Source organism: Dryas octopetala, chromosome 5 (assembly GCF_963921425.1).
Source record: "Dryas octopetala chromosome 5, drDryOcto1.1, whole genome shotgun sequence".
Classification (NCBI taxonomy): Eukaryota; Viridiplantae; Streptophyta; class Magnoliopsida; order Rosales; family Rosaceae; genus Dryas; species Dryas octopetala.
The window spans coordinates 12,689,058-12,715,951 of NC_141370.1; the positions used below are offsets into that span (position 1 = coordinate 12,689,058).

Sequence of the window (26,894 nt, forward strand, 5' to 3'; positions counted from 1 at the left end):
TTGTCGCTTTCGCACCTCTTTACTTTTTTTTTGGTCACTTAGCATCTCTTTACTTTTTATAAAGGAATTAAATTTTAGATTTTAAGAAAATTTTAAAGGTTAAAAAATATGAAATTTTTGAAATTTTTTTCGATTTCGTTAAAATTTAAACTAAAAAAATTGAAACTTTTAACAAAGTTTTGATAATTTCATTTTGCCTTAAAAAAACGATGAAATTTTCGAAACTTAATTCCATGCTTTTTCTTTATTCTCTAAATCTCTATTATTACAATTTTTTTTTTTATGAAAATTATTATTTTTAGACAGCTGAAAAACTTGTTTTTTAGACCACTTCAGTTACACTTGAAACTCCTACAACAAACATCTTTACTATTACGAGGTAAACTTATATGCAACGGTGTTATACAATTTGTGTCACGTATTTACAAGTCATCTGCTAGTCACATAATGTAGATATGTGAGACATTTGTTATATACAATGGTAAGTTTTTATTGTTTTACTAAAATCAAGATCTTAAAAGTCAAATTAACAAAGGACTTCACAAGATAAAATTTCTTATTTAAGATGCATGATACAAAATTTGAATGTCCCAATACAATATTTATAAAATTTCCCAATATTTTACCGTTTGATTAATATAATTTTGATTTGCAATTTTATGTGTAACCGTAACATTATGTGATAATAAGTGTATAATTTTTAAGAGTATTATTTAAGATTTAAAATTTTAAATATTAATAATCATACACATATTATAATTTAAGTATACTAAAACACCAACAAACCAATAAAAAAGTGCCAATGGCACTCCTTATTCTTTATAAAATTTAAAAAAAAAAAAAAGAAAAAAGGAGGAAGAATAAAGAAAGGGGAAATTCAAGGCGTGCTAAAACTCGAAAGAAAAGAAACACGTTTGGTTTGGGGTTCTAGAAGTATTTATTGATTTGCAACCCTGTCAAGTCTCAATTAGTAAATCTATTTATTTAATTAATACATCGTATTTGCAGCCTTATACGACTGAATATCTGATTTGTCCAAGAATATTAATATGAAGCAAAGCCGTCCCAGTAAGTAAACTTGATTGCTTTCAATTTGTGTTTTGATTTCCTTGTAGACTTCAAGAAACTTCCAGTGCAGAAAAAAGCACATTTGAGCTGCTGGGCATATCATATGGGAATGAAATTAACGGCGTAGATGGTTTCAAAGTGACACAAATTTTATAAAAAATCATGGATTCGTTATTTTCAACGTCCATGACCAAGATTATTTATGTGACACGTTAACTTTTATACAGTAATCTTCAATTGAATGAAATGGGGCAGGTTGGACCAATTCGTAATTTCAAGGTATATATAGCTGTCCAGAGTGGGAATTGGTATGCAGTGCTTCTGATTATTTCTGGTTCATCAATATTAATTAACTTGTATTTCATCTTGGAATTCATCATCCCAATTCACACAATGATGTTAACTGCTGTTTGAGCACGTACTAGTTCCATATTGGATGGAGATCAAGTGTTCAATATATAAGAACTTAGATTTTTTAAGATACATGGTAATTCTATATGGTATAAGAGCTATTGGGTATTTTTCACCTTAAGGCTTTCACATAAGAACTTCTGGACCCCCAAAAAAAGAGCTGTATTCACGTCTATGACTACTCAAAAGAATATGAAAGAAGGATTTCACGCGAGGAGGTGTTGAGCATTAATATCATATATATATATATATATATCAGTTGAGCTAAGTGGCTAACAAAGTTATATATATATACTCACTGAGTCTCTTCATCTATGTTTAAATTTTTAGGTCGATCCCTTTTAATAGTAATAACATTGTCGTTTATCCACCTAAAGATTTGACAATGTTGTTTAATTGTGAAAGCATATAACTAGGTCCAATCTGATCTATAGGTATACTACAACAAAATTGACTTTTGATGACATTTGATTAATATACGTATCTCAAAATTTTACTTCTCCACTTATTGCAAAATTTTCTCAATTTCAAAATGCGTTAGTAGTGAAATATTATATGCATGAGACTCAAAATATCGTGCTAAAGAACATTTGGTATCAAATTTCTAGAACTTTTTTTTTTTTTTTCATATTTATAGATGAAATAAATAAGAAATTTTTTGGAAACAGATCTAAATAGAATATCAAACACCCCTTAATTAGTTTCTTTACTTCTTCCTTTGTTTGTATAGACCGTCTAGTAGTTATTCCTTTGTTTTAAGTGTTGCCGCAAGTTGTTTTTTTTTTTTTTTTGGTCTGAATGCCGCAAATTGGTTAAGAAATAAGAGTTTGGGATGAATCTTTAACACACTTTTCTAATTGTGTTTTATGTTCAGGCTTAAACTAATTAGATTTGCTTTGTTTAAACAAAACCCAATATATTTGCTAATTATATTGGGTTTGTTTTTGTCAAGTTATGGGCCTATGGCCCAGCCCACAAGTTGGTTTAATAAGAAAGGCCTTTATCTGGTCTTATTCACACTAGCTTTATTAATTAGAATGACTTTTGTTGCCTTTATTTTTTGAAGTAGTAGGTTTTGTTTGCCAAGTTTTGATTTAGACATGCTCTCCCAGTTTCGTAAGTGGGAGTGGATAAATATATGACAGACTCCAAAGAGCATTTGATGATAGCATAATGCCTTCCAACTAAGTCATCCATATCGTCATCCATGTCAAATTGATCGTTCAGATACGGGCTAAGACCATGAGTTCCAACTGCTGGTATATATAATTGCCTCGGTGATTATGCTCAAAGGTTAGAATAGTTTAAGCGAGTCAAGTTATGGTCTTGTTCGTGGAAATGGAGTGGAGCATATTAATCAATTAATCTCTTTCACCTAAAGAAGCTCAGTGTCACCGATTGTCATAAGCTATCTGCCTTGCCTGAAAGGATTGGGAATGTGGTCAATTTACAAGTGTTGAGGCTAATTAAGGTCTTGTACAAGCTTGATACAGTTGCCATTCTTAAGCTTCCTAGGAAACACACGCATAAATGGTGGTCAAAGAAGATATTAACTTAAATTGGCTCACCACCCCGACTAATAGTTTGTACTCTAGCATGCTCAAGAAATCTCCTCTAAAAAACTTGGTTTTCATCATAACCAAGATGGAGAGGAGAGAGGTGATGGATGACAGATTTAAGGTTGATGGTTTCAAAGTGACACAAATTTTATACAAAATCATGGATTAATTATTCAACGTCTATGACCAAGATTATTTATGTGACACATTAAGTTTTATGTAGTGATCTTCAATTGAATGAAATCAATGGGGCAGGTTGGAGTTGGAACAATTCATTCCAAGGTATGACTGTCCGGCTATAAACATCAGAGTGGGAATTGGTATGCAGTAGTTCTGATTATTTCTGGTTCATCAATTATTAATTAACTTGTATTTTGTCTTCTAATTCATCATCCCAATTCACACAATGATGTTAACTGTTTGAGTTATATACCCATTGAGTCTTGCCACCTCAGCTTAAATGTTTAGGATGAATATTTAATAGTGACGACATTATGTGATTGATTAATGAGAGACTAAGTTTCATTCACTACAAGCAAACTCTCATCATTTCTTTCATAGTAAATAGAATTATTAGTAATTAGGATAGTTGGTCGTCTTTCAAAAGGTGTTGGAGAAAAGTATCCAATTTTGTGGCCTTTCCACCTTAAGAGGCCTTTCAAAAGTTCCTGGCCCATTAATTTGGGGTCTTCAGCAGCACCTCTATCAATGCTATTTGTAGTAATATAGTATGAGAGAGAGAGAGAGAGAGAGAGAGAGAGAGAGAGAGAGAGAGAGAGAGAGAGAGTAATCTTATTCTCACGGGCCAGACTTTCCTCTTACAGAGAAAAAGAAGAACAATGTGGATTGTGGGGTATCCAACTTGCCCCCAATCTTTAGATGAGTGTGAAACTTGCTATGGTAGACACTCATTTTGATCACTATGTTTTAGTGGTCCATGGTCATGCATAACACATTGCAATTGAACCATGTGTATAAATATAGCCAAAGATCAGTTCACAAAAGTCCATTGCTCACCAATGGCTACTCTAGTCCTGCAACTTGTGTGTGCATATTTGTTTGCAATCACTCTCCTTAACGAAATTTCTGCACAATCTCACACGTATATCATCCACATGGACTCCTCAGCCATGCCAAAAGCCTTCTCTGGTCACCAGAATTGGTATTTAGCCACCCTTTTATCTATATCAGGCAGTGCTGCTGAAGCATCAAGTTCTACCACAAAGCTCATTCATGCCTACACTAATTCCATCCGAGGCTTTAGTGCTACTCTCACTCTTCCTGAACTTGAAGCCCTCAAAAAGTCCCCTGGCTTCATTTCTTTCACTTCCGATCGCCCCCTTAAACTCCACACCACTCATACTTCTCAGTTCCTTGGCCTAACTTCCTCATCTGGTGCATGGCCTGCTTCAAATTATGGTGAAAATGTCATAATTGGTTTGGTTGACACTGGAATTTGGCCGGAGAGTGAAAGCTTCAATGATGAAGGAATCACTTCTGAAGTCCCTTCCAGGTGGAAAGGAAAATGTGAATCTGGCACCCAATTCAATTCTTCCTTGTGCAACAAAAAACTCATTGGGGCTCGGTTTTACAACAAAGGCTTACTTGCCAACAATCCCAAGTTAAAAATTACCATGAACTCGCCCCGCGATACAGATGGACATGGAACACATACTTCCTCCACTGCTGCTGGTCATGATGTGAAAGGTGCCTCCTATTTTGGTTATGCTATCGGCACAGCTAGAGGCGTGGCTCCTAGAGCTCGAATAGCTATGTACAAAGTGGTTTGGGATAACAGAGTGTATGAATCTGATGTTCTTGCTGCTATAGACCAAGCAATTCAAGATGGGGTGGATGTATTGTCACTGTCCTTGGGTTTCGGCTTGGATGATGACCAGTTTTTGGAAGATGACACAATTGCAATAGCCACTTTTGCAGCTATGGAGAAGGGAATACTTGTTGCAGCTGCAGCAGGAAATGATGGCCCTAACTATGGGACCTTAATCAATGGAGCACCATGGGCAGTGATAGTCGGTGCAGGCACTATAGACCGTGAGCTTGAGGGGATTTTAACCTTGGGAAATGGTATGCAAATCCCGTTTACTTCGTTGTATCCAGGGAACTTCTCTAGAAACCAAATACCACTTGTTTTCATGGATGGCTGTGAAAGTGTGAATGACTTGAAGAAAATCAGAAACAAGATTGTTGTGTGTAAAGACAATTTGAGTATAAGCGATCAAGTTGAAAATGCCAAGTCTGCAAGAGTTTCAGGAGCTGTCTTCATTTCCAATATTACCTTGTCAGATTTCTACACTAGAAACACATTTCCAGCAGCATTTATTGGTCTGCAAGATGGCCAAAGAGTGATAAACTATTTTAAGCAGGGTAGTAATCCCAGAGGAATTTTGGAATTCCGGAAAACTGTCCTTGGTACGAAACCAGCACCAAAAGTTGATGATTACAGCTCTAGAGGGCCATTTCAAAGATGCCCAACTGTCTTGAAGCCAGACATTCTAGCCCCTGGGTCATCAGTCCTGGCATCCTGGTCCCCAACTAGTTCAGTAGCTGAAGTTCAGTCAGGCCCTTTGTTCAGTGACTTCAATTTTGATTCAGGCACTTCAATGGCTGCTCCCCATGTGGCAGGTGTGGCTGCTCTCATTAAGGGGGTGCACCCAGATTGGAGCCCTGCAGCCATTAGATCCGCCCTTATGACCACAGCTAATCCATTGGACAATACTCTAAGTCCCATCAAAGATGCTGCTAATACTGACCTCCCAGCAACCCCCCTAGACATTGGAGCTGGACACATTAGTTCCAACAAGGCACTAAATCCGGGGCTTATCTACGATGCAACAACAGAGGACTACATCAAGCTTCTGTGTGCAATGAATTACACCGCAAAACAGATAAGAATCATTACAGGGTCTACTCACAGCTGTGTCAACAGGTCATTGGATCTTAATTACCCATCTTTCATTGCTTACTTTAACAGTGATGGTTCAAATTCTGGTGCAAAGATAGTGCAAGAATTTAGGAGGACACTAACAAATGTGGGAGAGCAAAGGTCAAATTATACTGCAAAGTTTACAGCCATGGCTGGTTTGAAGGTAAAGGTGGAGCCACAGAGGTTGGTATTCAAGCCGAAGTATGAAAAGCTAAGTTACAAGCTCACTTTGGAAGGTCCAAAATTATTGAAAGAAGGTGTGGTCCAAGGCTCTCTTAGTTGGGTTGATGATGGTGGAAAATATGTTGTGAGGAGTCCAATAGTGGCCACAAGCATCACCCTAGATTAGCTATTATATGGGCTTAACTAGCTGTCAGGAAGCAAAAGTTATTGTATCTGCCTCATTCTCACCAAAAAACTAAGAAGGAATGTAATCCTATAAAAATAAAAGTGTTGTGAGAAGGTTATACATGGGTACAGGAAAGTAAGGTTCAATGTGATCAAATAAAAGGTACTTTGAGTGTATACCCAACTTTTTCTCCATGCATGTCCTAGCTCTTTCCTTCTGGTTTTTTTTGTTCCACTGTTCTTTACTTTATTCCTTTTTTGTAGCCTATGTATCTCTGCAATTTACAATTTGCTGTGATAGGACTTTGAAATGGTGGTGGATTTTATGGGGTACTTTTAATGGTTATTGTTGCCATGATACATGTGTTGCATAAGGGTAAGAGATTTTTTTATTTTTTAATGTCAATGTTAAATCCTACATTGAATCTATTAGTATATCTTTCTATTATTTTATATGAAAATTCATTCAATTTATTTTAGCTAGTAATTTCTTATCAGAACTATAGTTGTTTGTGTGCACATAGAGAAAAGAAAATTGATAACTTAAAAGTTGCAGCAACATTAATTAGCAAGAGAGCAAGTAGATATCAGCTAGTTAGCTGCTATGCATGTTAGCAGCCTCATGCAACAGCTGCACAAAAATTTGCAGATGATTTGTGCATCAAATTATTTGCTTCAGATTTGCAGATCAAGGGGATTTGAGAACTTGGTAGAAGAGTTTAACAAGTTGCAACAAATTAATCACCACTGTGACTGAGCACCAAGAAAGATTTGAAGAATTGATTCTTGAAAGCACTAATACTGGTCAGAAACAAAGGGTTAAAAAGGAAGATTTCTTTCATTGCTAGTTTCCTCAATGGTTTTAAAGCAAGAAATCAGGAATATGGTGTTTAATAATCCAGGGAATCAAAAAGGACAATAGGTGACATTAGCATTAGTTAAAAGGCTTTTGCATGGAGAAATGAAAGCAAGAAAGAAGAAAAAGCTATGATTGGGATGAAGTGTTCAAACCTGTGCAGATACCATTACATCTGTATCTTTTAGTTGCAGAGGAAATGCTGAATAGTGATCCAGCAGAAAAACCACTGCTTATAATGAGGAGAGTGTCAGAGTCGTATGAGAATTTAACTGAAACTGTTACAAATTAAAATACCATTATAATTAAAGGAGTGGTAAAAGAAAAAAGGGCAATTTAACAAACAACTCACATGCAACTTCCTTGATATAGAGGCTGCAAGGCAAGGAGGATGATATATGAAACCAACAACACATTTTTGAGTGACTGTGACAGATGGAAATAAGCTAAATGTATGTCCTAGTTTCCAATTGATTATGCAAGGTCAGCAGTATGAGGCAGGCAGAGATGAGACTTGACTGTTGAGAGGATGTGATATATATGGTCCTAGGGGTGGGCTAGAAGAAACAATACAACCCTATAGTTTTTTATTTTCAGAAACTTAAGCTGCTATTTAAGAAAGGAGGAAAACAAAGTGATATGTTTGAAAGGATATGGGGAAGAAATCTCACTGAAAATGATGCGCGCAGGAAAGTGGTCTACAGAGATTCAGCCTAGCTATATTGTCCATGTGTCAAAGGAGTTATTTTGTTTGAGTTGAAAGGTTTTAAAACCTTGCAACAAAGTTCATCGATTAGAAAATATAACTATGACATTGCTCTTAAAAACTATGCAATTAACTTTTAATCGAATGGATATTGTGTCCACTACAACAAAGGTGGTTTTTAGCGACTAAACTTTTAGCGAGGAATTATTTTTCCTCACTGTAGAGCATTTTTTGCGAGGAATAGTTTAGTTTGTCGCTCCTAGTATAATGAATTTGGTCTCTAAAGTTATCTAACAATTAGCGAGGAAATGGTGGATTTGGCGACGACATATATACTCGCTAAATGACCCATTGCGCGAGGAAATCTTGTTTCCTCACTAAAAGATTGGCGGGAATTTTTCCCGCAACCGCCAATGTTTCAGCGAGGAAATAATTTTAATTCGTCGCTAATTAAATATTTCTGCGACAATCTCAATTCCTCGCCATATATTTTGGAAATTATTTTCGAAAGTTTTTAGATGTACCGCCCTTTTTTTTCTCATTTAAAAAATAATGTTAAATATCCGCGACAAAAATTCATGGTTCCTCGCTAAAAATTACCATATAGCGAGGAACATATTGGTTTTGTTGGTATGCATATGTGGCGAGGAAAATTGGTGCGTCGCAGTATGATGTGTTCACCGAGGAATTTTAAATTTCCTCACTGATGGTTTTAATTTTATTAACAAAAAAATTGAAAACAAACTTCTGGGTTTTAACTTTTAATAACATTTCAGTAAAGGAATTGAAAAGACTACCTCCACCGCCTCACACTCTCTCTCACTCTCTCTCTCTCTATCTGGTTCTCTCTACTCCACCGACGGCACCGACGCCATCGACGACACCTCCTTCTCCTGCAGTAAGTTCTACTGTGACTCCTAGCTAGCTCCCCTTTTTCGGTTTTTTTTTGTTTTGTTTTTTTTTTTGTTTTTCACCTCCCCAGCAAAAGAAAATTACGATTCCCCTTTAGTTCTATTGTCTTGTCTTTATGTTCTGTTTTGTCTTTGCCTTGTCTTTATGTTCTGTTTTCTTTGCTGCAATTGAGTTTTTATGGTCTTGTCTTTATGTTTTATTTTTTCTTTGCTGCTTCCTCTCTAGACCACCATTTGTTGCTTTTTGAGTTATGTGATTGTAGTGAACTCCATTAATTTAATAAGGTATATGGAATGGAATTGAAAGGGATTCGATCTCCATTTAATTAGTTTAACTTTTTTTTTTTTTCCAATTCCATTCTATGCTTAGCTGCAATTTAACTCCGTTATTGTTGCCTGTACTTACATTCGCACCTAATAGCTCTACCTTACTTAGATTATAATTCACACCCTCTGATTTCATCCCTTCTCTATTAGTACTAGTACTTTTACTGCCACTGCACAACAATACCAAACTAATACAAGAAATAAACTATAATAATGCAGTCGTCATGATCATCAATGAATTATATGGCCACACCCACATAGCCATACTCTTACTGCAACCCAGAGAGTGATTCTAAGAGAGTACTACTTCTGGACCCTGCAATTTATATATATATATATAGCACAATATTTATTTCAAGAAGTTAATGGATACAAAATTGGGCTGAGGCAATACATATATATTATTGGGCTATCACATGTAATACAATTGCCAAAGTTTAGTTTTAGTTTTTTTCTTTCTCTGCAACTCCTTCCCTACACATTGTTTTACGTATTGATTTATTTGAAGGTGGCTCTTTAAGGTGATTAGAAGTAGGTGAGATGTATATTAACATTTTTGTTAATTTTTCAAGGTGGCTCTGCTTATTCCTTACTTTTTGTTTTCTTTTCTTTTTGTTATTTATATTAACATTTTAAATTATGTTATACTAATGAAATCTATTCTCAATTTTGTGTAGGTGGGACGTATTCATTAGCTGGAGAGTTAAAGTTACTATAGCTTCGAAGCATATTCACTTATTGGAAACACAGATTGAGTAAGTTATATTGTTTTAATTTATCAAAATGTGCAATAATTTTGTATTGTTTTAGATGCACACATTAAAATCCACTTAACTCAATTTAGTAACAAAAGAAGTAAACAAATCTAATTGCATGTTCCGGTGAGAGTATTTACACTATTTTTTGTTTTTAAGTTAAATCTTTATATGATGGAAATTGTTTAATTTGTGCCATGAATGAAAAATACTCTGTCATTTTGACCTTTTTTTTTTTTTTTAATAGTTCTTTAACTTTAGGTTGTAAAAAATAATCAAAAATAGGTTTCAAGCAATAAATAAAATACATTTAGCCTCATTCATTCACTCCCTTTTCATTTTTCTTACAGTTGTATATATTTATTTTATATTTGATGATTGTTTGTGATAATTTTGCTGAGGTATTTTTAATGCTTCGTATTAAATTTGAGGGTACTTATTTGTTAGGATGGATCGGAGTTGGATGTTCTTACCAAATAAGTTGTGTAAGGAATATATTAATGGAGTCAATTTATTCATTAATGTTGCCAAAGAACATTTGAATAGAGAAAGTAAGACACGATGTCCTTGTCGTAACTGTCAGAATGGAAGTTTTCATACTTTAGATGTAGTTCGTCGTCATCTACGTGTTTATGGCTTTGCACGCAATTATGAAAAATGGATATTTCATGGTGACCCTGTTGATGATGCATCTAATAACCAAGGAGAAGATTACACTGGAACTGATAATGAAGATGATGATGGTAATAATGATGAGATTATTTCTTTGTTAAATGATGTGCGAGGGCCTATTGATATGGAAACAGATGTAGAGGAGACCAGCGGTAATGATTTACCTGATCATGCTCAAAAATTTGATTATTTATATGGTGAAGCTAAACAAGAGCTGTATCCAGGTTGTAGGAAGTTTTCTGTATTGTCTTTTGTTGTAAAGTTGATGCATATTAAGGTCCTCGGTCGTTGGACTAATAAATCCTTCAATATGTTGCTTCAAGTTTTGAAAGATTCTCATCCAAAAGAAGCAATTATCCCGGCATCAACATATGAGGCAAAAAAAATGCTGCGAGAATTGGGTTTGGGGTATGAATCTATTCATGCTTGCAAGTACGACTGTGCATTGTTTTGGAAAAATAATGAAACTCTTGATAAATGTCCTGAGTGTGATGAACCGAGATACAAACCGTGTAATGATAAGCGGAAGAAGATTCCACAAAAGGTATTGCGCTATTTCCCGTTAAAGCCGAGGTTGCAGAGGTTATTTATGTCTAGGCATACTTCTACTGACATGAAATGGCATAAAGAAAAAAGATTAAATGAAGATGGTGTTTTCAGACATCCTGCAGATACACAAGAGTGGAAGGAGTTTGATAAGAATTATCCCTGGTTTGCACAAGACTCTCGAAATGTCAGGTTAGGCCTTGCAACAGATGGATTTAATCCATTTGGAAATATGAGCAGCAACTATAGTATGTGGCCTGTTATACTTGTGCCGTACAATTTGCCACCTTGGAAATGTATGAAGCAGGTTTTTTCTATGATGGCATTGCTTATTCCAGGACCAAAAGCACCTGGAAAGGACATTGATGTGTACCTTCGACCATTAGTGGATGAGTTAAGAGAATTGTGGGAGGATGGTGTTCAAACTTTTGATGTGTCTGTTGGGAAAAGTTTTCGTATGCATGCATGTGTATTATGGACTATTAACGATTTCCCTGCTTATGGGAACATATCTGGTTGGAGCACAAAAGGCTATAAGGCATGTCCTGTTTGCAATGAAGATATAACATCAGATGGTTTGAGGGGTAAAATATGTTACATGGGTCACCGCCGATTTTTAACAAAAAATCATTCATGGAGAAAAAGTAAAGAATATAATGGTAAAACTGAGAATCGACTAGCTCCAAGGTTGTTTTCCGGTGATGATATATTAAAGCAATTAGATCGGATTCGAAGTTCTAAGCCCGGTAAACATCCAGACAATGTGGATAGGAAGCGAAAACGAAAGCCGGAGGAGTTGAATTGGACAAAGAAGAGTATTTTTTTTGAGTTAGAGTATTGGTCGAAGCTTAAGGTGAGACATAATATTGATGTTATGCATGTAGAAAAAAATATTTGTGATAGTGTCATTGGGACATTGTTGAACATTGAAGGAAAAACGAAAGACACAGATAAGGCTCGGCTTGACTTGGCTGATATGGAAATAAGGGAAGAACTGCATCTTAATAGTGAAGGGAATAATAAATTAAGAAAACCTCCTGCTAGGTATACATTGAAAGCAGATCAGCGCAAAGATTTTTGTAAGTTTTTAAAATCTGTCAAATTTCCTGATGGGTACGCTGCTAATATTTCTAGGAATGCAAGCATTGATGATGGGAAAATATATGGATTAAAAAGCCATGATTGTCATGTTTTACTTCAACGTCTTCTCCCGGTTGGTATTCGTCCATATGTAGATAAGGATGTGTATACAGCATTGATTGAGTTATCTATTTTCTTCCAGGATATATGCTCTAAAACTCTAAATCTGTCTGACTTGGAACGACTAGAGAAAAATATTGTTCTCGTATTATGCAAACTGGAAAGGATTTTTCCTCCAGCATTTTTTGATATAATGGTTCACCTAGCAGTCCATTTACCGCAAGAAGCCAAACTTGCTGGCCCTGTTACATATCGGTGGATGTATCCGATAGAAAGAAACTTGGGAACATTAAAAAAATATGTTAGAAATACTGCTCGCCCGGAAGGTTCAATTGCTGAAGGATACATTGTAAATGAAGCAATAACTTTTTGTTCTATGTACTTTCATGGCATTGAAACGCGATTTAATCAAGATGAACGAAATGATGATGTAGTGTCTAATAGAAAAGAAGGTGGTCTGTCAGTGTTCTCTCAAAAAGCTCGTCCGATTTCTGGAAGAATATATATGCTAATGGAAAAAAACGAAGTTGATAATGCTCACTGGTATGTGCTCCACAACTGTGAAGAGTTGCAACCGTATTTGACGTAAGTGTTAATTTTCGTGTGTATTTCATTTATCTTTTTCTGTGGAATATATAAACTTAATAGTTCAATTGTTAATTTACACATCTAGGGAACATATGGATGTCTTGAAGTTAACAAGTCAAAACAATTTATATAAAAGACAAGAGCTTGAGTTTCCAAAGTGGTTTGAGAATCGTGTAAGTTATACATGCCTCTGTTAGTTGAATAACATACATGCTTCATTTAATTTTTAAAAGGTAGTTATATATGTATGTGGCATACAAGATCAGTGGAAGCTACTGATTCACTTTATTCTTTGGCCTGTGGACCTGATGTTCGGGTTCATACGTACACTGGATGCATCATTAATGGAGTTCGATTCCACACTAAAGATCTCGATAATCATCGTACCACACAAAATAGTGGAATCCTTGTCCCAGGAGAACACAATGGTGGGAGTCAGGATTATTATGGTGTTTTACTGAGTGTTGTAGAATTGAGTTACATTATGAACTATAAGGTGTTTCTATTCAAGTGTAAGTGGTTTAACACAGACTCAAGTAAAAGGAGAATACAAAAATATTACAATCTCACAAGCATTAATGTTAGCTCTACGTGGTATGAGACTGATCCTTATATACTTGCTACTCAAGCACAACAAGTGTTCTATCTTGATGATTATAAGCTGGGTCCTAGTTGGAAAGTTGTACAAAAAGTGGAATACAGACATTTGTGGGACGTCCCAGAGATAAATGTAGATGAAGAGGTAGATGACATTAGTCATCAGGCGACTAATACTGAAGCTTACCAAGAAGAGTTCAATGATATGCAATGGCATGTTCAGGCAGATGATCTAGAAAATCCCCAATTAAATCGAATAGATGTTGAATCTGAGATCATTAGTTCAAATATTGAGAACAATATAAGGGTGGTAGAAGATGATCTTACTGATTTTATAAATGATGTTACTGAAGAAGTTACTCCATTAGGTGATGACAGTGAAGGTGAAGGAGTTTTTGAGCGTGATAATGATAGTGATTAAGTTTGATAGATGTATTTGTTCTTTTGTTTTGTTTTTTTAGGGGCTTTTTAAAGCTTGCATGTTTTTTGAGGGGTTAGGTTCATTATAGCCCCCCTTACTGTGTATTACCTTTTCCCTATTAATGAATTGAATTCCTACAGTCAAGGCTTCTAAACAAGTAAAAAATAAAGTCATGCCTTCTTCTTTGTGCACTATAATTGCATGTCTTTATAGCAGGTAATCATAATGGTAACCCGTAACCAAAAACGTAGTCTTCTCCAAACTACTAATGAGGTGTCTTCGCAAACTCCACAAGATGAGGATGCTGCTATTGTGACATCAGCTGGCACTGAGGGCAGTACTAGTGGTACCGGTATGTATGTGTTATATTTTATGTCAATAAAAGAGAAATTTATGCATCCACAAATAATTAATTAATAAGTGTGATGTAGGTGCTGTGAAAAAAGTCAGATTAAATTCTCGTGGACTTAATTCTGATAAACTTCAGACTCAGCTTAAAGGAAAAATACCAGTTACTTTGAATAGTGAGAATGGGAGGCCTACTGGTCCAAATGCATGTATGTTTGTGAATGAAATTGGCTTCACAGTCAGAACTTGTGCACCACTAAACGTGGAGAAATGGAAGGATATAGATCAAGTTGACAAGACTAAGATGATTGCAAAACTAACAGTAAGTAATTTTTTTCCTTTTTTTTCTTTTCACTGAATGATTACCTACATTGCTTATATGAAAACATCTAATAGCATTTCCTCTTGCAAAACATCTTATTTTTTCCATACATACTACTGATATTACATTGTCCATATTATTTTATTTAGCGCCTCTAGGTTGTCATACATTGTCTACTGGGTTTAACTTGCCACTTATCAGCTTCTTTGCTGCAACATGTTCTACTGGGTCTCCTGATACATGTTCTCTTTTGCTGCAATAAATTATCAACTTGCCACTTACACTTTAGTTTTAAATTAATGTCTCATGGGTTTAACTTGAATTTGGTTCCATACAGAGTAAGTACGACATTGATATGTCGCTACCTCATGTTCAAAAATGTGTTAATACGCTGTTTCAAAGACGGTTCTGTGATTTCCGACATGCGTTGAAGTTGCATTTTGCTAAGTACCCAACAATTGATGAGGCCCGAAAAAACAAACATCCTGACGTATCTACTCAGGAAGAATGGGATTTCCTTTGTACACGCTATTCTAGCACAAAGTTCCTGGTAAAATTGTTAATTTGTCTTAAAGCTTATTTGTTTTTTTGTTTAAGAGTACTCTCTCCTCCTACCTCTATTCGCAGGCCCTTTGTGTGGATTTGTTGAGAATTGCTTCAATTTATTTTGTAATTATTTGCAGGAACGCTCAGAGAAAAATACTAAGAATAGGTCGGAGGCAAAGTATAACCACAAAGCTGGGTCAAAGTCTTTTATGGCGCACCAAGAAGAGATTGTAAGATATCATTAGTTTTTTTTTTTTACATATAAAAATTATAAACTAACATTAATCATGTGCAAATCTTTTTTATATATAAAAGTTATAAACTAATTTTAACTTTGATTGTATAAATGTGCTTAGGCTGAAGAAACTGGTCAGAGGCAAGGTGCAATTGATCGCTTTGAAACAGAACATAAAAATGAGAAAAATGGATGGGATGCAGGAGCAAAAGTTATGTGGGTGAGTATTTATGGTCTTTGGTTCCTTTTCTTCAATATTTTTAGGACAAGATGATTACTAAGCAAAAGTTATGTGGGTAAGTATATATGGTAGTCTTTGATCATTAAGTACATAAGTATATATGGTCTTTGATCATTAAGTGTTCTGGTTTCTAGGACAAGATGATTACTATGCGGAATGAGAATACTCTTGAAGATGGGACTATAACAATGACAGATGATGAAATATGTGCGAAAGTCCTTGGGGTCAGATCTGGCTACATAAAGGGTTGTGGTTTTGGCCCTCAACCTGCAGAATCTCACTCTCGAGCATTTGTGACTCAAAAGAATAAAGAGTTAGAGCAACAGCTTCAAGCTCAACAACAGATTGTCGAGACTCAGCAACAACAACTTGACCATCAAAGTGAAGTAATCAAAGTGTTGGAGGAGAAGATCAAAAAGTCTGAGGAGAGGAGCGACAAGTTTGAGGAGTTCATGAATATGTACATGTCAGGCCAACGACCTCCTCAATAAGCTTCTTCTTTTTTATCTTTTGTTTTGGTAAGGTTCTTCTGATGTTTTTATTGTTTTTTTTTTATCTATATAACTTAGTTACATGTGCTATCATTTTGTTTAGTTTAATTTCTTGGGGTTGTAGTTGTGGATATATTAGAGCATGCTGCTGGGAAATAGATTAATTTTTGTTCCCTGATATTAGGATTCGATCAGGAGGCTGAAATTCCACTTTTGCAATATACATATAGAAATTTACTTTCTTGCTTGAACTGAAATGTGATATTGGCATTGATGACCGAATCGACATCTTAGTATATCTTGGGGTGTGTTACTGAAATGTTGCCTTCTCTTCTGGAAGGATCTTCTTCCTTTCATTTTCAAAAGTTTAGGGGTGTTTTATCATTTAAAGTAAAACACTTGAATTGAACATGCTATATGTTGTCCATATAGGTTGGTTTTCATTTTATGGCTGTTATTCCTTTTGAACTCTCAAGCATGTCTTTCTCTTTGATTTATTAATCTGAGGCTTCATCTTACTTGCCCAATTACATTGTTGTTTATTCTCCACTATGTTCCAGTTGTGTAGGTTTGCTTTACATAAAGGTTTAATTACATTTTTTAGATTTCTCTCAATGTGGTGTATATTCTGTTGCAGTGGAATTTTCATCCTTTCTTTTCAAAATTTTAGGGGTGTTTATCTTGAAAGTAAAGCATTTGAATTGAACATGCTATCTGCTGTCCATGTTGGTTTTCATTTTGTAGAGTAAGAGTTAGAGGATGATTTTCAAGCTCAACAACATATTTTTGAGACTCTGCAACAACAACTAGACCATCAAAGTAAAGTAATGAAAGTCTTAGAGGAGAAGATCAAAAAGGCTGAGGACTACTAAGTGTTTGTTTTGATGCACTTAATTATGACTCCCTCTATGATGGCTACTAACTATTAGTTTTCATGCACTTAATGATGATTCCCTCTATTTTTGCTAGTGATCAATATTTTAATTTCTTTTCCTTTTGTACTTAATTATGACTTTTAATTTAAGAGACCTATTGAATGTTTAATGGCATTGTGAAACTAGTCTAAACTAGTGTTGATATATGTTATATATTGTTTTAATTGTTGTCTTATTTGGTTATCAATAAATATAAAAAAACTACAAAATGATCTATCAAATATCAAACTTTTGGTGGCAAAAAAAAATTTCTCGTTGTAGAGGACCTATAGCGAGGAAAGTATTTCTCGCCAAAGGAAACATATTGCGAGGAAAATATGGGATTTCCTCACCATATGTCATTTACAATAAGTCACTTACAGTGAGGAGATTTAATTCCTTGCCCTAAATAACCTATAGGGAGGATACAATTCCTCACTAAAATTCACTTACAGCGAGGAAATCGCATTATGTTGCTGAAAAGAAATAAATTTTTTTTGTTTTATAAAACAATATATTAATTGATTATTAAACTTTAGCGAGGAGTTTAGCATTAGCGAGGAAAAAAATGTCGTCACTAAAATTATTTGCAGACGTTTTTAATATTTTTTGCATCAAATTAATTCCTTTTTTGCGAGGAATTATATGCTCGCAAAAAGGATTTAGCGAGGAAAAACTTTTAGCGTCGCTGGAAAAGAATAGCGAGGAATCCAGATTTTCGTCGCTATAGACTTTCCTCGACGGCGATACAGCGACAAGTTGATGACGAATGAAAAATCCTCGCCAAAAACTTTTTGCGAGGATAAGCTTACTTTTAGCGAGGAAATTTTTCCCCGCTAAAAGGCTACTTTGTTGTAGTGGTCACAAGCAAATGAACAATTAACTAATTATCTAAGTTCTTAATTCTTTGTGATTTGGGATTGACCTAGTTAGCCGAGGACAAAAGCTCCCCTTTACACACCTGGGTTCGAACCCTCCCCCTCCCCTGTAATCAAAAGAAGAAAAAAAAGTACGTTCTTAATTCTTTGTACCTTAATGTTAGACTTTAATAAACCAAAAGCCAAAGAGAGGTAAATCTAAATCAACAATGAATTAAAACAAAATAACATGAAGACTTTTAACAAAATTGAAAAGGTAGGCTAAGAGCATGCTAGTAAAAGATCCCAGAATAATGAAGAACAACCAAAAAAAAAAATCGTACACACATTATTGGCTGGTGTTTTGTGTGTGTTGAGAGGGTTGGTTGCTTTATGGTTCAATCAGATACTCCTTTTTACGGTACTCCAATGAGATCTCGAGGGATTTTCATGGTTCTCTAACATCAAACCAAATCCCTAAAATATTTTAAGGTTACTTGTTGAATGATGTAAGGCTGTATTGATTTCAGCTATCAAGCTCACATGAGTGCAGATAGCAGTGAGTGTAGCTAATCTGTCATAGCAGTTAGTTAGGATTGGAATGCCACGTGTCATCCTATAGTTAGTAATGAATTTAATGGTTGTGATGAGCTCATAGGCTCACGTGTATCAGCTGTTAGTTATATGAGAATCCTTACAAATGGCGTGAGTTGTATTCCTCTTTCTAATTGAAATATATGAGACTGTGGTAAGATCAATTTCTTGACTACCACGATACTGAAGCAAGCTCAACTTTTCTCTGAAATACTTTCCTTTTATTTTATACCAATTGATTTCCTTCAGCTTAACATGGTATCAGAGCGCCAGGTTCTTTCATAGAAGTCTGGGCGTTGTACTGTGAAATTGCAATTGGTGAGTGTCTCATAGGATATTCCCAAATACAATATGGCTAACTCTGGAAGTGGGGAGCTGAGAGCTCCAATCTTTGATGGAACAGAGTATGAGTTTTGGAAGGTACGTATGATCACCATTTTCAAATCTCATGGGATTTGGAAGTTGGTAGATAAAGGAATTATAATTCTTGAATCAAAGAAGAAGAAGGGAGAAAAGAGGAAAGAAGGAGAATCTGCAAGCACAGATGCAGAAGATGAGCTTGATCCTTATGTTGAGGATTTGTACATGAAAGACGCAAAGGCCCTGGGAATCATTCAGGGAGTAGTTTCAAAGGAAATTTTTGCAAGAATTGTGAACCAGGACACATCAAAGGGTGCTTGGGAGTTACTTCAACAGGAGTATTATGGGGATGAGCAATCCAGATCTGTGAAATTACAAGGATTAAGGAGAGAGTTCGAATATATGAGAATGAAGGAGAGTGAGTCCTTATCTGACTACTCTGCTCGGTTCTTTGACTTAACAAATCAAATGGAGAAATATGGTGAGCCTTTAACTCAGCAGCGTATGGTTCAAAAGGTACTTATCAGTCTCACAAAAACTTATGACCCTATGTGTGTTGTTTTGGAAAGAACATCAGATTTGAATTCAGTTTCTGTGAATGAAATTTTTGGTTCCCTCAAAAGTTATGAGCTCAGATTAACTAGGCATGATGAAGAAAGTGAGAAACCTGAAAAAGCTTTTGTGAGTATGAATGTCACACCTAAAAATCAAAGTCATCAGCCTAGGAACAATGGGAATGATGGGAATAAACGAAATGGGAAGGATTGGAAGAACAAGTATAAAAAATGGGAAAATAAGGGTCAATCTGGTGGGAAGCAAGGCACTGATGTGGGAAAGAATAAGTGCAAGATATGTGAGAAGCTGCATTACGGTGAGTGCTGGTTTAAGGGTAAAGTCAAATGTCACAATTGTGACAAGTTTGGTCACATGATGAGAGATTGTCATCAACCAAACAAAAGAATTCAAGCAGCGATCTATGTCAATGGAGTGGAGGAAACAACCACAATGTTTTATGCATGTCATAAGGCTGCAGTTGAAAGAAATCAAAGTGAGTGGTTTCTTGACAGTGGTTGTAGCAACCATATGACAGGCCATGAATCCCTATTAATCAACATTGATCGAAGCTTAAGGTGTAAGGTGAAAATGGGTACTGGAGAGTTGGTGGAGTCAACTGGAAAAGGTGTTTTGCCTGTTGAAACCAAGGGAGGAACAATGTACATATCTGAGGTGATGATTGTACCTGGATTGGATGAAAATTTGCTGAGTGTAGGCCAGATGGTTGAACATGGTTACTAGCTTGTATTTGGAAATTTCATGGTCTCTATTTATGGTGACAAGGATTTAAAGAATCTGATTGTTAACGTGAAGATGAAAGGAAACAGATGCTTTCCTTTGAAGTTTGAAGATGTAAGACCTGTTTTGGCAAATAATGTCACTATTACTGATTCACCTTGGAAGTGGCATAGAAGATATGGACATCTGAACTTTGACAGCTTACATATGCTGCAGGACAAAGAAATGGTGATTGGATTGCCTAGATTTACAAAAGGTGAGCATGTGTGTGAGGGCTGTGCGCTTGGCAAGTCACACCGAGCTGCATTTGAAAAGAGAAATGTAGTTAGAGTTGTTGAACCACTGGAGCTGATTCACACAGATGTGTGTGGACCAATGGCAGAAACAATGGGAGGAAATAAGTATTTTCTCACATTCATAGATGATAAAACAAGGATGTGTTGGGTGTATTTTCTCAGGTACAAGTCAGATGTTCTCTCTGTATTTAGGAAGTTCAAGGCTATGGTAGAGCTTCAGTCAGGTTTCAAAGTAAAGAAGATGAGAAGTGACAGAGGTGGTGAGTATACTTCAACAGAATTTGAATCATTTTGTGCTAAACTTGGAATTGAAAAACAACTGACAGTGTCATACTCTCCTCAGCAAAATGGTGTTGCTGAAAGAAAAAATAGAACCATAATGGAAATGGCAAGGACAATGCTATTAGAAAAGGAAATGCCAAACTATTTTTGGGGGGAAGCAGTTAACACTGCTGTGTATCTCCTAAATCGATGTCCAACCAGCGCCTTAGAGCACAAGACTCCATTTGAGGAATTTAGTGGTAGAAAACCATGGGTCAAACACCTGAGGATCTTTGGTTCTCTCTGCTATACTCACATTCCAGCTCAGAACAGACGAAAACTAGACCAAACTGGTCAGAAGGGAGTTTTTGTGGGCTACGGTACTAGGGAAAAAGGCTACAGAGTTTTTGATTTGGGAAGCAACAAGGTGATTGTAGCAAGGAGTGTAATATTTGAAGAAAATGGCATGTGGGACTGGAATTCTAAGCAAACTGTGTATATTTCAGTTCCTTGGAACAGCGTAGATGATGTAAAGGAAGCTGAACCTGACTATATGCCTAATACTCCTTCACAGTATGCACCAATCTCTGATGATCAAGATCATTCAGCAAGCAGGTCATCTAGTTCAAAGAACCTGCATTCTCCAGCTAGAAATGAAGGTGGGATTGTACTTCAAGACACTTATGATTCAACTCCAAAGAAGTGGAGAGATCTAAATGAAATATTTGCTCATTGCAAATTGAGTATTGTGGAACCTGAGAATTATACAGAGGCTGCAAATGATCAAGCATGGGTAAAAGCTATGAGAGATGAGATTATGATGATTGAAAAAAATCAAACATGGAGTCTAGTTGATAGACCAAGCGACAAGCCAATTGTTGGAGTGAAATGGGTGTACAAAACCAAGTTGAACTTGGATGGAACTGTACAAAAACACAAGGCTAGACTGGTAGCCAAAGGTTATTCACAAAAACCTGGTGTAGACTTCAATGAAACCTTTGCACCAGTGGCAAGGTTAGATACAATAAGGACCTTGATTGGTCTAGCAGCCAAGAAAGGGTGGAATTTATTTCAATTGGATGTAAAATCTGCTTTCTTAAATGGGGTACTTGAAGAAGAGGTTTATGTGGATCAGCCCGATGGTTTTCTTGTTCAAGGAAAAGAGGACAAGGTATATAGATTGAGGAAGGCTCTCTATGGTTTGAAGCAGGCACCAAGAGCCTGGTACAGTAACATTGATACTTACCTATTGGAGTGTGGATTCAAGAAAAGCCCCAGTGAAGCCACTCTCTATGTCAAAACCAAGGAAGGAGAAGAAACACTAATTGTCTCCATCTATGTGGATGACATAGTGTATACTGGAAGCTGCAAAAAGATGTTAGAAGATTTCAAAAGGGACATGATGATGAAATATGAAATGACTGACTTAGGTTTGTTGCATCATTTCCTGGGAATTGGAGTTATTCAAATGAAGGATAGCATCTTCATTCATCAAAGGAAATATGCTTTGACTCTCCTAGAAAAATTTGGATTAAAGGATTGCAAGTCAGTTTCTACTCCTTTGGCAATTTCTGATAAGCTTAGAAGAGATGATGGTTGTGCCCCTGCAGATGAGGAATGCTACAGGAAAATTGTTGGCAGCTTGTTGTATCTCACTGCAACAAGGCCAGACATTATGTTTGCATCTAGTCTTTTGGGTCGATTTATGCATAATCCCTCTGTTAAACACTATGGCACTGCTAAGAGAGTGCTCAGGTATATTCAGGGGACCTTAGACTATGGAATACATTACAAGAAAGGAGATTCAGCAATGTTGGTTGGTTATTGCGACAGTGACTGGAGTGGAGACGAATGTGACATGAAATCTACATCTGGCTATGCTTTTTCATTTGGAAGTGGTGTGTTTTCATGGGCATCTGTTAAGCAGAAAAGTGTGGCATTGTCCACTGCAGAAGCAGAATACCTCAGTGCATCTGAAGCAGCCACTCAAGCAATTTGGCTTCGTTTTGTTTTACAAGATTTTGGAGAAGAAGTGATTGAACCAACTGTATTGCTATGTGACAACACCTCAGCCATAGCAATGGCTAAGAATCCAGTGTTCCATCAAAGATCTAAGCATATCAAACGAAAGTTCCATTTCATTCGTGATGCAATTAAAGAAGGTGAGATTAATCTATTGTACTGCAAGGGAGAAGAGCAGATTGCGGATATCTTTACTAAAGCTTTGCCTAAGGATCGATTTGGCTATTTAAGAGACAAGCTCTCTGTGAAATCAATGAAAGCCTTAGAAGGGAGTGTTGAATGATGTAAGGCTGTATTGATTTCAGCTATCAAGCTCACATGAGTGCAGATAGCAGTGAGTGTAGCTAATCTGTCATAGCAGTTAGTTAGGATTGGAATGCCACGTGTCATCCTATAGTTAGTAATGAATTTAATGGTTGTGATGAGCTCATAGGCTCACGTGTATCAGCTGTTAGTTATATGAGAATCCTTACAAATGGCGTGAGTTGTATTCCTCTTTCTAATTGAAATATATGAGACTGTGGTAAGATCAATTTCTTGACTACCACGATACTGAAGCAAGCTCAACTTTTCTCTGAAATACTTTCCTTCTATTTTATACCAATTGATTTCCTTCAGCTTAACATTACTATCACCGGGTGATTTCAAGGACATGCATCAACTTTTTTTCTTAACTTTTTGATGCTAATTTAGACATATAATATGTCAGCTTCTTACATGTTACAAATAAACAAGTCTCAATTAATTTAAATTTAAATTTTTTTGATTAATTAACAATTATCGTTAATAAAACTTGAATTTAAAATTTTCTCATACAAAAGGGAGATCAGATACCGCTAGACCAATAGATGGTGACTCTATTAGATTGCTACTACTAGTCAAATGAGATGTTCTTCCTATTTCTCTTAGGGTCTATATTGATTCTTTACATCTTTCATATCTTGATTTGCTAGATTCGTGATCTCTCCCAAACACTTTAAATTTCCATTTTTGACAGGTTAAAATTTCTTGCTGTTGGAGACATGAAAATCTTACTCAAACAGGTTGGATCATATCATCATAATATAACAAGTTAGATAGGACTACCAAGTTTTTTTCTTTTTGTTAATGAGAGGACTATAAAGTGTTTCAAAATAATTAGAACTTCAATATCCCCTAACACAAGTGTCCAGAAGCACTTGTTGTATCAGATTTTCATGCCTTAGCCATTAGGCCTACCACAGTGCATCTGAAAATGTTACCCAAAAACCCATTTTGGGTAACAAATGGGTAACAACTCCCCACAATGGGCCGGAATTTGTTACCTATATTCCCTTGTGGCCCAATGTGTTATCTATATTTGGATAACAGTGTAACCCATTTTTTTTGTTACCCAAAATTGTGATGGCCCACCATTCAAAGACTTGCAGGAGGAGACTGACACCAAAGCTACAATGAATTCTTCTATTTGAATGTGATGGCCAGCACGTGAAGATCAATTAAATGGAATGATTAATTGACATGATTGAGCTGTTTTTGAAACTGCTGACCGGTCCTTGAATCCAACGGCCCAGATCACATAGCCGTTGGATATCAAGGGCCTAGATCACTCCCATACTTTTTTTTTTTTAAATATTACTAAATTAATTGTAAAATCCATAAAATACTCGAAAAAATTTTAAAAAATTTCAGAAAAAATTTCTAAAACTCTACCACACCCCCAACGGCTATATTCTCAAAGATTATATATATACTACATAAGATCCATGATTTTTTCATCACAAACATCAATCTTTCATACCACATTTACAAAAAAAATAAAAATTCTTTATCATGGCTCCTAGAGGATGTTCTTGGGCACAAGGTGAAGATCAAGCCCTAGTGAAGGCTTGGCTAGAGAAGTCTCCCGACGGTTGTCTTGGTGCAAATATAAGAAAAAAAGTGCTTTGGAGTGACATTTACGCAATCTTCAAGCGTAACTTGGGGGGTGAAACCATGCGTTCGATTGGCGGCGCTAAATCACGATGGGTTGATATAGCACGGGATTGCACCAAGTTTTATGCTTCGTTGATGGAGGCGGAGCGAATGCGCGGAAGCGGTGCAAATGATGCCAACGTGGTAAGTTTTTATTTATTTATTATTGGTATGATATTTAATTTTATGATTGTTTATTTATTAAGGAAATTTATTTAATTTTACGATTGTTTATATATCAAGACAATTTATTTAATTTGAAGATGTTTATTTATCAAGGCAATTTTATCTAATTTTACGATAATTTATTATCAAGGCAATTTATTTAATTTGAAGATTGCTTATTTATCAAGACAATTTTATTTAATTTTACGATTGTTTATTTATCAAGGCAATTTATTTAATTTTATTGTTGTAGTTTGCGAACGCACTTGGAAGTTTTGAAGGCAAGACTGGATCCAAGTTTGGTTTCTTACATGTTTGGGACCTATTAAAAGAAAGTGCAAAGTATGCCGCGGCGAATACCCCGGCCCAGTTGAGTGAACCAGAGACCCTCGCCTCTGACGATTTCGACACTCCCGAGAGTGACAATAATGTATGTCCGACCATCCGAATTAGTGATGACGAACACCCACCACCATTTCAACCAATCGGTCCCTCGCGGCCAAGGCCACCAGGAAGAAACCATTCAAAGCGGGCCAAGGCCACTGAGCCCGTCCAAGCTCAAATGGTTGAGGAAGTGCATGATTTTAATGAAAATGCAAGAATAGCTATACAAATGAGAATTAACAGAGAGGCTGCTAAGAGTGAAAGAGAAGCGGCAAAGGAAGCAAGAGAGAGGATAAGGATTGCAAGGCAGCTAGAATGGGAGGAACAAAATATTATGGGCCAAGACCTTTCCAGGATGAATGAGGCCCAACGGATGTATTGGGAGCAAAAACAAGCTGAAGTCATAGCAATGAGGCAGATGCGCACTAACCAAAGCTCGGAGTACACTCCATCTGGATACTACTAACGAATTTTGCATGAGATTGGAGCTCAAGGATTTGGCCAAACACCCAAATCTTCGCCACCAATGGTTGAACCACCTGCCAGAGCCCAAACCACCTGTGCCATGCACCTGTGGGAAAAACCCTCCCGTTCAACCATGTGACGAGTGTGAAACCGAACAGAAGATCTCAGATTGGTATAATTACGTGGGTGTCAATTCTTCGTCATCGGACTCCGAATAAGAACTTCGCTTCATTTTCTGTTATGTTGAATGCAGTTGTTGTTGTTGTTTTTTCTTTTAATTATCATGTTGTTCTTGTTGTTTATGTTGAATGCAGTTGTTGTTGTTTTTTCTTTTAATTATCATGTTGTTCTTGTTGTTTATGGTTGTTGAAGTTCCGATGTTGTACAGTTTATGTTTTCTAATTTATGAAGTTTCCTTATTTTAAATATATTCAATATTGACCTTATTTTAAAAATCTCATTAAAATAAGACCAATGGTATAATTTTTATAATTATTTCAGTTTTAAATTATAAATTAAACATTACTTAATCAATATTAGCCATATTTTAAATATGTATAAAATACTGTTACCCAAAATGGGTCACAACACCATTACTGTGAGAAATGGGTAACAGCACTATTTGTGACCCAAAATGGGTTTTGGGTAACAAAATTTGGATATCCCCATTGTGGAAGGCCTTAACACAGTCACACAGAGTCACAGAGTTTGCTTAAGCAGCCCCTTCCCTTACCAAAAAAAAGAGTTTGTTTAAGCAAATGGCCTACACCGACATTCCTAGTCACTCACTAAACACTACTTCAATTTAGTCTAGTGACCCTAAAAGGCAAAATTTAAGAAAAATCAGTGCCATGCTACAGCTGGATTTTTTTATTATGGGTCTTCGATATGGACCATAATAACTCATTCCAATCAATTCCCTACAACAAAAATAAGTAAGGTCCGTTGATTTTAGGTACCAAATTATAATGTTTTTTCATTTTAACTACCAAAATATTTATGTCATTTTATTTTAGATACTAAATTTCAGTTTATGTACCAATTTTAAAAAATATGGTTATATCAAGCTGTGACTGTCTAACAGTCATAACTTTTTTATTGATTTGTTGTTTTTTCAATATTTACAAGGCTTAAACTTTACTGTTTAGTCTTTGAGTTATATGACTTTATCCCCCAAGTCTAAATCAAAAATATTAAACTCTTAAAAATTTTAAATTTTTATAAATTTGAAACAGTCA

At 35.8% G+C, this 26,894-nt stretch overlaps 4 protein-coding genes across 4 annotated transcripts in view; all 4 read left to right on the forward strand.

The window, feature by feature from the left end:
• NAPRT2 (nicotinate phosphoribosyltransferase 2) overlaps positions 1-26,894 on the forward strand; it is an 84,520-nt gene that overhangs the window by 48,147 nt on the left and 9,479 nt on the right. The gene's annotated exons all lie outside the window — the stretch shown is intronic.
• LOC147284427 (Subtilisin-like serine endopeptidase family protein) lies at positions 4,049-6,676 on the forward strand. The gene has a single exon (XM_086244437.1). It carries the CDS (start codon positions 4,058-4,060, stop codon positions 6,329-6,331), a length of 2,274 nt encoding a protein of 757 aa, XP_086100563.1. The 5' UTR covers positions 4,049-4,057; the 3' UTR covers positions 6,332-6,676.
• On the forward strand, positions 10,334-13,909 carry LOC147284428 (uncharacterized). The gene is made up of 3 exons (XM_086245680.1): positions 10,334-12,888; positions 12,977-13,068; positions 13,125-13,909. Exons 1-3 carry the CDS (start codon positions 10,334-10,336, stop codon positions 13,907-13,909), a joined length of 3,432 nt encoding a protein of 1,143 aa, XP_086101806.1.
• LOC147284429 (uncharacterized) lies at positions 14,355-16,092 on the forward strand. The gene is made up of 5 exons (XM_086245681.1): positions 14,355-14,579; positions 14,917-15,129; positions 15,263-15,355; positions 15,482-15,580; positions 15,736-16,092. Exons 1-5 carry the CDS (start codon positions 14,469-14,471, stop codon positions 16,090-16,092), a joined length of 873 nt encoding a protein of 290 aa, XP_086101807.1. The 5' UTR covers positions 14,355-14,468.